The sequence below is a fragment of the Lactuca saligna genome, chromosome 6 (assembly GCF_052625555.1).
Source record: "Lactuca saligna cultivar CGN05327 chromosome 6, ASM5262555v1, whole genome shotgun sequence".
Taxonomy (NCBI): domain Eukaryota; kingdom Viridiplantae; phylum Streptophyta; class Magnoliopsida; order Asterales; family Asteraceae; genus Lactuca; species Lactuca saligna.
In genome coordinates this window covers 79,631,828-79,644,407 of record NC_136422.1, presented here as the reverse complement: position 1 = coordinate 79,644,407, position 12,580 = coordinate 79,631,828, and the positions used below count along the sequence as shown (strand labels likewise).

Genomic DNA, 12,580 nt, shown 5'->3' with positions numbered 1-12,580 from the left:
GCCTAGAAAAGCAAAGTATAAACCATAATCTTGACCCAACAGAAAACTTTCTACTCGACGAGTTAGAGCCTCCCAACTCGTCGAGTTTCTTCCAATACTTAAAAATAACTAGAATTAATTCATACCTGGACCAAACATTACATGATCCATTGGAGATGTTGAGAAAAGAGGGAGAGAATCTGCGATCAATGTCCAAGAGAGAAGAGGTTGGGGTGAGTGTCGATCGGTTCTATGAATCGATTAAGATTAAGACGTAAGGAAAACGATTCAAAGCAAGGGAAAAAAAGAAAAAATGATGCATAATTTGTTGGTTCGCTCCCTCCGATGGAGTTCACTGTTGAACTTGATTATATATATATATATATATATATATATATATATATATATATATATATATATATATATATATATATATATATATATATATATATATATATATATATATAGTTGAGTTCAAACGAAACAATAAAATTTTGTGAGATACGAGGAAGCAATTGTAGCCATTTATTTTGAAGATAAAAAATATTTATTTTAAAATGCAAAATAAATAGAAAAAATCAAAATATATTTTTTAATATTATTTACATCACCTTTTTATTAAAAGAAAATAAAATAAAAATAGAATAAAAAATAAAATAAGTTATCATTTTTTTGCATTATATCGATCTTTTATAGAAATTTTAAAATATTCTAATATTCTACTAAATATTATACTATAAATATTTCAATAAAATTGTTATAATATTCTATCAAAATCGTTAGAATATTCTAATAATATACTAGAATTGTTAAAAAATTAAGTTAGAATATTTCAAATATATTTAAAAAAAATAATTATTTCATCCAATGGTTTATGATTTGACAATATTTTTTGTATAATCAATTCAAAATTCGATATCTTTTTGACGAGTCTTTTAATTTTTAAATCATGTTCATATTCTTGAAATTACTATTCATTTCAATTTTTGATTGGATCTATTTCATGGTCAATTTGTTAATCCGATCCATTTTTTTATTAATCTAGCCCAAATTAAATTAAAATCATTTTGATCCAATTTTATTCATCCAAAATATCGATCCATATTTTTATCTCTTTACTATTCATCAGATCCGTCTTAATGTCCAAACTACTGTTCATTCCATTGTTTGAGCCCAATAACGTGGATTTATTCTTTTGAGCCCAATCACGTGATCATTACTGTTCATTCGAGCCAAAATCAAGCCGAATTCTTATGCTGATTGTTGTTCATGATCGATCGAATTGATCTAATATTTTTTTTCATTGTACAAATCGTTGATGAATATTCGACTCATCTTCCCAAAAAGAATTAATTCGTTTGGGATTTATTCAGAAGCCCAATCCAAATCATCCAGATCAATTACAGATCATAACTCGTTTCTTTTACTTTAATTTGCTTTCGTCATCTGATTATTCTTTTGGTGACGACATCCCGCATCCTGTTGTTCACGACTCCAATTAAAATTCAAGATCACGTTTATCATCATCATTAATTCAATCAGATTCATATCACGTTCTTTAAATCATTCCGTTGTCGCATCCTGTTGTTTGATCAGATTTGATTTGTCATCATATTCGACTCTTGGATTGAGAATCGATTTTACATTTCGTGAATATCAATCAAAGAATGTCATGAGAAATTCTCATGAACATGATAAAGATGGTAATGAATTTGTTTGAATCGGGTGTTTGATCTGAAAAAGTTAAGACGTGGGAGTATTATTCTAGATTGCCTCTTTTAACTAAAAGCAGGAGCGAGGAAAGGGCAAAGTGGCAAAAAGAAAAACGAAGTCGTTAGCTGTTTCGTTGTCGATGTTTCTCTATGCGAGAAAACAAGACCGTGTCGGAGAAAGGAACCGGAAACTGAGATACCGACCGGAAAATCGGGATAGAAAACGTAGAGAAAACACGATTCGATAATCGTAGGGGACAAAGAGAAAGAGAAAGACAAAGGAAAGGTTGGCGGAGGTTTGTTTGTTTTGAATAATTTTGGCCTCTGCAACTTTCCCCAAATGATGTTACGCTATCGTGGTCATCATCCCCCTTCCCTCCATTTCCACGTTGTTGTTATCGACAGGAGAAAGGTTTGAATACGTGCATGCAGACTTGGAAATGTTTTCAAAAGCATTAGATCTTTCTACATTGTCCAGATTTCCGAATAGTGTTGGGATGGTTTTTTGGCAACCATACTGCTTTAAACAAGGAATATTTGGGGTTTTCTGCCCTACGTTTTCGTTTTGGTTTTGATTGTACCCTGGGATGGTAAGCTTTTTCAACTTATTACCACTTCATCAATCTTTTATATACTATTTCCTTCATTTGATTTGATTATATCACCAATGAGATGCATGCAGCTATGTAATCATATCATTTAACTTTTCCTTGTTGTTGTGGTATAGGCTGCTCCATCCAAAGTAGTGGTTGGATCTCAAGTCTGGCTGGAGGATCCTGAGGTAGTTTGGATAGATGGTGATGTTTTGGAAATCGATGGTGATAATATTAAAGTTAAATGTTCAACAGGAAAAGAGGTAAGTGAGTGGAAGTAGAACATTTCTTTCTTTGAAACATTTTTTTCCCATGATTAATTATAATATATGATACAGGTAGTAATCAATGCAAACAGTGTTCTTGCAAAAGATCCTGAGTTTCCTGCAGGTGGAGTGGATGATATGACAAGGCTTACTTATTTACACGAGCCAGGGGTTCTACAAAATTTAAAAAGTCGATATGATGCGGATGACATTTATGTGAGTAGAGAGTAAGAGTAAATTATGATATACATAATATATTTTCCTTTATTAGCAGATTTATAAGGTAAGGTTGTGGTTTCTTGGTTGTTGCTAGACATACACAGGAAATATATTAATAGCTGTGAACCCTTTCAAAAGATTACCTGATTTATATACCAAAGAGATAATGACACAGTACAAAGGTGCATCATTTGGGGAATTGAGTCCACATCCTTATGCTATTGCACATGCTGCATACAGGCATGCATTTTTTTTTTTCAATTAATTATTTAGTTCTGATTGTAAATCACATTCACTGGTTGCTTATAATATATGATATGATTTGTATATGTATGATACAAATACAGGCAGATGGTGAACGAGAGAATAAGCCAGTCCATTCTTGTTAGTGGAGAAAGTGGAGCTGGTAAAACAGAAAGCACAAAGAATCTTATGCAGTATCTTGCTTTTATGGGAGGTCGCCCTTCATCTGAGGGGCACCGGAGTGTCGAGCAGCAAGTTCTAGAAGTATGTATTTGTATTTGTATATTTGTATTTGTATTTGTATATTTGTATATGTTTGAAAATGCAAATTTGTTTCTTGTTGCAGTCTAATCCGGTTTTAGAAGCATTTGGCAATGCAAAGACACTGAGAAACAATAATTCAAGTCGTTTTGGTAAGTTTGTTGAGATCCAGTTTAATGACAGTGGAAGAATCTCTGGAGCTGCTATCCGAACTTATTTACTGGAAAGATCACGTGTCTGCCAAGTTTCTGATCCTGAGAGAAATTATCATTGCTTTTACATGTTGTGTGCTGCACCACCTGGGGTACTTACTAATTATTATTATTATTATTTTTTGTTTTAATCAACAAACACAATTGTAAAACACATGTGTTCTGTAAAACTATATTATCCCCTGTTGTTAAGATTTTGTCATTTCAGGAGTCTGAAAAGTACAAAGTTGGAAATCCAAGGACATTTCATTATCTCAATCAATCAAATTTTTACGAATTGAGTGGAGTGGATGAGTCTCAAGAGTACCTTGAAACTAGGAAGGCTATGGATGTTGTTGGGATCAATTCGGAAGAGCAGGTAAGTAGCCTAGGTGTTTGACATATTTACTAAATTGCCCTCGATCGTTTCAATCTTACCTTAATCATTTTTTTTTTCTTTCTCTTCCTCCGAAACAGGATGCTATATTTCGTGTTGTTGCTGCAATCCTTCATTTAGGTAACATTGAGTTCGGTAAAGGAAGTGAACCGGATTCCTCCCAACCCAAGGATGATAAATCTAATTTCCATCTAACAACTGCAGCTGAGCTATTCGAGTAATTTGTTTTTGTTATTATGATTATTGATAATTTAGGTGAATATAATATAATATAATATAATATAATATACAATATACATGTTATGTTTAGGTGTGATAGGACGGCTCTTGAGGATTCTTTTTGCACACGTGTCATTGTGACTCGTGGTGAAAGCATAAAGAAGTGTCTTGATCCAACGGCTGCAACTATCAGTAGAGATGCATTTGCCAAAATAGTATACTCAAAATTATTTGATTGGTAGGTTTTATCCGAATGGTATTAATTAATACCTTCTTTCAATTTCATGTTTTTGATGATTTAATTAATAATAACTGAGTGAGAATGACGCAGGCTTGTGAACAAGATTAATAATACGATAGGCCAAGATTCGGACTCAAAGTTCTTCATTGGGGTTCTGGATATTTATGGATTTGAGAGTTTCAAGACAAACAGGTGCTTAACTGGTACGCTTTGACTTGCTTGCCAGACATATCAGGTGCTCATTTTCTTATTTTAGTTTAACATAAATTTCATTTCCTCTCATATGCAGTTTTGAGCAGTTTTGCATTAATCTAACTAATGAGAAACTTCAGCAACATTTTAATCAGGTTTGTCTCATTAATTATCTTCAGTCATGTTATATCCTATCCTAACTAGCATTAATCTAACTAATCTGGATGTTTTTCAGCATGTTTTCAAGATGGAACAAGAAGAATATACAAAGGAGGAAATAGACTGGAGTTACATACAGTTTGAGGACAATCAAGACATTTTAGATCTGATTGAAAAGGTGTGTTTCTGTTGAAAGATGATATTATTCATCCCCTCTGTTGATGTTAATAATTAAGGTTTTTGATTACTTCAGAAACCTGGTGGAGTGCTTGCTCTTCTTGATGAGGCTTGGTACGTGTTACACGTGTTTTTGTCAGATTAGTTTAAATCTGTAAAACTGAATTTAGGAAAATTTGATGCAGCATGTTTCCAAGAGCTACACATGAAACATTTGCAGAAAAGCTTTATCAGACATTCAGTAACCATAAACGTTTTAGCAAGCCAAAGCTTGCAAAAACAGATTTCACCATTTGTCACTATGCTGGTGATGTATGCATCTGAAGTTTTAATATACCTATTGATCTGTGTCATCTTTTTAATCAAGTCATGATGATTTCAGGTGACGTATCAAAGTGAGTTTTTCTTGGATAAGAACAAGGACTATGTTGTTGCAGAGCATCAAGCACTCTTAAATGCTTCAACATGCCCATTTGTAGCAAACTTATTCCCACCAACGCCAGAGGATTCATCTAAATCATCAAAGTTCTCATCAATAGGTTTAAAGTTCAAGGTTCTTATTCACCAATCCACTAGGTCATCTCATTTTCTCATTCACTCACTCACTCACATCACGCTATGTGTCTGTATTTCATCTTCACAGCAACAACTACAAGCTTTGCTTGAGACACTCAGTCATACAGAACCACATTATGTTCGTTGTGTCAAACCCAATAGCCTTTTGAAGCCTGATATCTTTGAGAATCCCAATATACTTCAACAACTTCGATGTGGGGTAAGTTAGGGATTTTCTTATATATATATATATATATATATATATATATATATATATATATATATATATATATATATATATATATTGATGATATTGAATATTGAAAATTGAAGAAGATTCATATGATTCCAGGGTGTTATGGAGGCAATCAGAATCAGTTGTGCAGGGTTTCCTACTCGTAAACCTTACGCCGAATTTGTAGAACGCTTCAAAATCCTCGCACCTGACGCTGTAGCAAAATTGTACTTCTATCAATTCGAAAATTATTAATTATCTTTTTTTTTTGAAATACATAATCTTGATTTTGTTTCTCATATTCATTAACTGTAGGAGCGATGATGTCGCGCGTTCGAAGATGCTATTAGCAAAGGCAAAACTTGAAGGTTATCAGGTAGGTACTTTATATCGTGTTTTGATGGTTAATAATACTATACAAGTTAGTTGATTGAAATGCTGTAGTATGTAAATAGGAGAAGGGAAAAAGGATACTTTTATTCATTGCCATTTGAAACCGAGTAATTACAATACTTAAATAGAGAAAAAAAAATGAACCGAAAGAAAGCTACTCTTGAGTTTTGTAACTGAAAAACAACTTTTAAGACTCAAGTAATGCGGTAATTAAAGACACATTGAATAAGTTAACCAACAAATACACTGGCTATTTGTTACAGATAGGTAAAACAAAAGTTTTTCTGAGAGCTGGTCAGATGGCGGAGCTAGATGCTTTCAGAACTCAGGTTTTAGGAATATCAGCAACAAAACTCCAGTCAAAATATCGGTCACATTCAGAACACGGGAAGTATGTTATTTTACAACAAGCAGTTGTTCCTATACAGACTATCTGTAGAGGTATATAGTACGTAAATTATATATGAGAAGTATGTATGTAGTTACAAATAATTTATGATTTATGACTTATGATTGCATTATAGGGCAAATTGCACGTAAACGGCTTGAACACCTAAAGAGAGTAGCTGCATGCGTAGTCATCCAGAAAAACGCACGTATGTTTCTGAAACTAAAATGTTACAGGGCTGTATATGATTTGGCTACTAGACTCCAGGCTAGTATCCGTGGGAAGGCTGCAAACAATAAGTATCTTTCCCAGAAACAAACAGATGCAGCAGTTGTAATCCAGGTATGTATGTTATAAATCAAGTTACTACTATGCTGTATATGTGAATTTTTATTTTATTTTTTTATCAACTATTTGCAGAGTATATGCCGACATGATTTGTCCCACCATCGTTTTGTCAAAACAAGGAATGCAGCAATAGTCACTCAGTCTGTTTGCAGAAAAAATTTAGCACATGCAGAAATAACCAAGCTTAGAAACGTATGACATCTATACATATATATATATATATATATATATATATATATATATATATATATATATATATATATATATATATATATATATATATGATTTTGGTTAATATATAATAAAATAATTTTGCAGGCTGCCAAGACAAGTATTGCTCTGGAAGCCAAAAATAAAACGAATGAAGAGATGCAAGAACTGATTGCCCAACTGGAGGCGAAAGATAAAGAAATTGCAAAGCTAGAATCTTATATAAAAGAGATCACAGAGTATCCCATAAAGGAAGAGGGTGCTTCAGAGATAGAAAAAGGACAGCTTCCTCGACTTGAAGACATTCCTGTTACTGGCAATGAGACAGTTGATAAGCTTACTGCTGAAAATGTCAGACTCAAGGTAATTAAGATTTAAGGAATAAATATTTTACATTGTATATATATTTTAAAATTTGAAATAAATATATCTTTCTTTTATTTTTATTTTTCAGTACATGGCTAGTGCCCTGCAAAAGAAATTTGATGAGGCCCACAAGCTGTGTGAAGAGAGGTCACAGCAAGCTAGGGATGCGGAGGCAATGGTAATCGAGCTCAAGACCTCCATGCAAAGGTTCTATTATATAATAATATTTCATTATTATCTGAGGCAAGGGCGAAGTAGTAATTTTAGTCATTGAATTCATTCGTTTCAGCCTTCAAGAAAAAGTTTGTGACCTGGAGGAGGAGGAATTTATACTGAGGCAACAAGCCATGATGAAGTCAGGTTCTATGATGATTAAGGTATCTATCTTATCTTATTTTTATTAAATTTAGATAGAAATAAATATATCTTGTAAAAACGAATTTTATGTGCAGGATGAAGAAAACGGTCAACATGGAAGTCCAATGACTCCTGGACGCATGAAGAAATTCAACAGCAGTTTGAGGCGTTCTGCTAATGAAAAACATAATGTATGTATTTATGTAATTAATGCATGCATGTGTTTAAAGTAATAATATTTAAATAATTATATTATATGTGAGTTTGAGTTTGACATTGATTCAGGAGAATGTTGATGCTCTTATTGCGGCTGTTAGACAAGAGATGGGTTTCAGTCAAGGAAAACCAGTTGCTACTTTAATAATATATAAAAGCCTTTTACATTGGAAAACTTTTGAAGCTGAAAAAACAAGTGTATTTGATCGTCTTATTCAGATGATCGGCTCCGCCATTGAGGTCAGATCATTTTCATTTTCATTTTATATTTATTTTTGCAAAATGTATTTTTTTTTTGATCTATAATATAAGGAAGATTTATTTGGTGTGTATCTATTTATACCATCTTTTCCAGAAAGAGCATGACAATAAACATTTGGCATATTGGCTGTCTACCACATCTACATTGCTATTTTTGCTTCACAAGAGTTTAAGCCCTTCTCATGCAAAAGCACATTCACCATCATTATTTGGAAGGATGACTCAGGTAATTATTTATGCATATTCCAATTCAATTCCCTGATGATTTATTTATTTTTAAAATAAAAACAAAAGGTATTTTTGTAGGGATTTAAATCATCTTTCAATGACATAGTGCGCCACGTAGAGGCCAAGTACCCAGCTTTGCTTTTTAAGCAGCAACTAACTGCTTATGTTGAAAAAATCTATGCAATTATGCGTGACAATTTGAAGAAGGAGTTGGCACCCGTTCTTACTAATTGTATTCAGGTATGATGTATCTTATCTGGACAAAACAAAACAAAAAAATATGTCAAATTTTTTTTTTGTCCCATTCATGGTCTCACTTAAATGCAGTACAACCTGTGTTTTGTTCTGTATCATCTCACTTAAATGACGTCTGTTTCTTTTCAAGATTGAATAAACTTTCTAAATGAGACTAAATGACCATTTTACCTCACATTCCATATATATATATATATATATATATATATATATATATATATATATATATATATATATATATATATATTCATCAACTTTAATTTGAGAGAAGTTGGGAGGAAAAAAGAAGGTAAAGGGGTAATTATACATTAAACCATTAGGAGGGTTGTGTTGAGATTAATTAAAAAAGAAATAACCCCTTATGTTTGTTTGTGGTAATGTGTAATGTGTAATGTGTATGATGAATGATGAATGATGAGGTCGTGTAGTGTTTGGCATAATATATATAGCCTTTTAATGAAATTGTAGTCCTAATAACAGGCAAAACAAACAAGGCACTAATTCATATTCTCCAAACGGTTCAGGCACCAAAGACCACAAAAAACGGGCCTCCTCCATCTAGTCACTGGCTAATTGTTATTCAGTGCCTAAATATCATGCTCGATATATATAAAAGTTATAATGTATGTCTACTTTTCCTTTTCCTTCAATAAAGTTAATATATATATATATATATATATATATATATATATTATATATATATATATATCTCCTGATTTGACCATTCATTCAGGTCCCATCAGTCCTTGTTCAGAAGATGTTCACTGAAGCTTTCTCTTACATCAATGCACAGATTTTCAACAGGTCTCACAGTTCAGAAACTCTTCCAATTATTTTATCAAAACTTATGTAAACTTTACACCTTTATGCAATGCAGCCTTTGCACAGAACCAGAGTGCTGCACCTTCAGAAATGGGGAATATGTGAAAGGAGGGTTAGGTCAGTTAGAGCAATGGTGTACTCAGATCACAGCAGAGGTAAATGTTGAAGTTAGCCCATTCATGGTTTTTTTTTTTTTTTTTTTTTTTTTTTGTGTTGTTATTTAAAAAATGACTCATACTTTGTGAAATGGAAGGATAAAAAAAGCCAGGGAAAAGTTATCAAGTCCGAAAGAAATACCCATATATAGTTTTCCTTGACTTAATGGGGACAAAAATGCATTAATTACCCAATCAGAACTGTATCCATACAATAAAAAGGAAGAATTGTATTATTATTATTTATTAAGTCAGAAAGAAACATCAGCATATAGTAGTAGGTCCTGTCTAACCATTCCATTAAATCAGTATGTAGGTTCATCAATGGATGAACTTCAGCACACAAAGCAAGCAGTTGGATTTCTGGTATGCTTCTTCTGATTCTGAAAAAAAAAAAAAAACTCTGTAAATTCAATCTAGTTTCATTTTCTTATTTAATTAATATATATATTACTTTGTGCAGATTATACCACAGAAGCCTAAAATTGGATACGATGAACTCACAACTAAGCTGTGCCCAGTAAGTATCCGCATTTACTTGCATTTTTTACAACCCCAAAACAAACAACAATGTCAGTAAGTGATGATTTATTTATTTTGTTAATTAGGTTCTAAGTGTTCAACAACATCATAGACTTTGCACCTTCTATGTGGATGATCACAATACTGGAGGTGTATCTCAAGAAGTAAGACATTAATGTTTTTATTCCCATGTTTAAAATTTTTTTCATTCTAATTTAACTACAATTTTATTATTTACAGGTAATAGAAAATGTTATAATTATACCAACTTATTTGGGTTTTAATCAACTCTTATCATGTTCGATTTTTTTTTTGGTTTAAATAGTTATAATTAAAAATTAAAATGATGTATAACATAAAGTTAAAAATATATATTGTATTTGTATATATATAATACAAAAAATTTCAATACATAGTAATGATTCATTCCATTCCTTTGTCATATTCCTTCCATCCAACCAAACAAACCGACCAGTTTGTATTGTTTCCACCAATAATATTTTCTCACCCTGTTAGTGTGTCACAGGTTATTCATAACTTAAACGTGTTATTGAAATCTGAAGGTGATACTCATAGTAATGCTTATTTGCTGGATGACAATTCTAGGTATATATATGTATTCCTAATAAGAAAAAAAAAACTAAAACTTTTCTTTTTCTATGATAAAAGAAGCACAAGTTATTCATATGATTGTATTTGCAGTGTTCCATTTTCAACCGATGACATTAACCATTGCCTCCATGAGAAAGACTTTTCAGATATGAAACCAAGTGGTGAACTCCTTGAAAATCCAGCTTTCCAATTTTTACTGGAGTAGGGTGTGGATTATTATGCATATCAAAAACCACATTGTACATTTTTTTCTTTCTAGGTTTAGCTTAGGCTACTCATTATTTTAGTAGGATCGAGTGTAAAGCATTATGTTAGGTTAGACTGTGTAAAATTCATAGGTTATTTTAGGTAAAAATATAGCAACGCAGGGAATCTTCAATGTGTAATTTATGTCTCTCCCAGCTCTACTTTGTATAATAGGAACCTTTCAATAGCGGAAGAGTTGTTGACGATCCTATATATATATATATATATATATATATATATATATATATATATATATATATATATATATATATATATATATATATATATATATATTATGTTTGCGTATCATCTGTTCAAATAAATGATGTCAATTTGTCAATGATATTTTCTAGTTTTTCATTTTCTTGGGAATCAATTAGGCTGACACCTCCATGAGTTTTGTAACGTTTAGATATTACAACTGATGGAAAACCTAATATTTGCTTAATTTCCAAAGCCTCATCCGAATTGAGCACCATCGACTTTGGCAATGTTAGTAGTCTTGTAGGACAAAAGTTAGTCAAAGTTTGACAAGAACACTTTATGCTCAGTAATGGGGACTCCTAATAATAGCAGATAGAAGGCTTTACGTATAGAAGGACAGCGACTTCCATGTACCAACTTATAGCCATAAAAGGGGAGGACATGGCCAAATCCGGACATTTCTAATCAAAAAGTGAATAACAACAAGACCTAATCAAATCCCTTAAAAACTTTCAAGTACCAAAAGTAACATTATTTGATAAAAAGCTCCTATAAAGCTAGACAATATGCCCAATGCATAAAATATTAGGTCAAATACAAAACGCATCACCTAAGCCAAATCCATAAAACTATAACAAAGAGGAGAAAATGTCCAATAAAGCAAGACTCTCCACCCCAACTCGTTCCCTATAATACCATGACCCGACTTTCTAACCTAAGCATCGAAGAGTATTACCACGAATCCTCCTGGTAATGGATTAGCTCATGACCTTTCTTGTCTCCTCTTTTAGAGAAAAGATGCAAACTCTCCTCAAGCATATCCTCGAATCACCATCGATGGGGATAGTGTAGCATCATTGGCACCATCCGTACATTTGACTGAGAAAATGACAGAAAAAAACCACAACAAAACAAACAAGCCACCCTATTTAGTCCGATTAACAGGATGCCAGGTAATACCCCATGTACCAGCAAACTTAATCCTAGTAAAAACATAACGGGTAGCAGTTCTAGTGCCAAGCACGAAATTAGTAGTACAAAGCTACGAGCATAATCATGAGGTCACGACAACTAACATCATACCCCAATTACTATACCAACCTGTAATACACCCATAAGAGGCACACCACAAGATCGTACAACCCTACACACTAATTGCACCACCTTTATTCTTCAATATGTACTAGAGATTCTCGTCACCAATAGAACCAAACAACTTAATTTGTACAAACACAAGCTTACAACCAACCTATGTCACAACCAATATAGTGGAAACATAATAACCTAACACCAATTGCTCAAGAATGATAAATAATGATAAGGAACACACAATGTAAGTCAAAGTAGAATACTCAGAT

At 32.4% G+C, this 12,580-nt stretch overlaps 1 protein-coding gene across 1 annotated transcript; it reads left to right on the top strand.

Moving 5' to 3' along the window:
* The first annotated feature begins 1,375 nt into the window (after positions 1 to 1,375).
* LOC145001603 (myosin-8-like) lies at positions 1,376 to 11,219 on the top strand. The gene is made up of 36 exons (XM_078960966.1): positions 1,376 to 2,281; positions 2,419 to 2,547; positions 2,623 to 2,766; positions 2,864 to 3,009; positions 3,117 to 3,276; positions 3,359 to 3,577; positions 3,694 to 3,843; positions 3,942 to 4,078; positions 4,172 to 4,318; positions 4,412 to 4,513; positions 4,611 to 4,668; positions 4,749 to 4,850; positions 4,926 to 4,963; positions 5,035 to 5,161; positions 5,232 to 5,402; positions 5,493 to 5,624; positions 5,757 to 5,866; positions 5,955 to 6,015; positions 6,296 to 6,473; positions 6,557 to 6,762; positions 6,841 to 6,960; positions 7,087 to 7,341; positions 7,433 to 7,551; positions 7,634 to 7,721; positions 7,797 to 7,892; positions 7,987 to 8,157; positions 8,273 to 8,404; positions 8,485 to 8,646; positions 9,186 to 9,284; positions 9,395 to 9,465; positions 9,539 to 9,638; positions 9,948 to 10,004; positions 10,102 to 10,158; positions 10,247 to 10,324; positions 10,687 to 10,766; positions 10,863 to 11,219. The coding sequence occupies exons 1-36, from the start codon at positions 2,279 to 2,281 to the stop codon at positions 10,975 to 10,977; spliced, it is 4,320 nt and encodes a 1,439-aa protein (XP_078817092.1). The 5' UTR covers positions 1,376 to 2,278; the 3' UTR covers positions 10,978 to 11,219.
* The last annotated feature ends 1,361 nt before the right edge of the window (positions 11,220 to 12,580 follow it).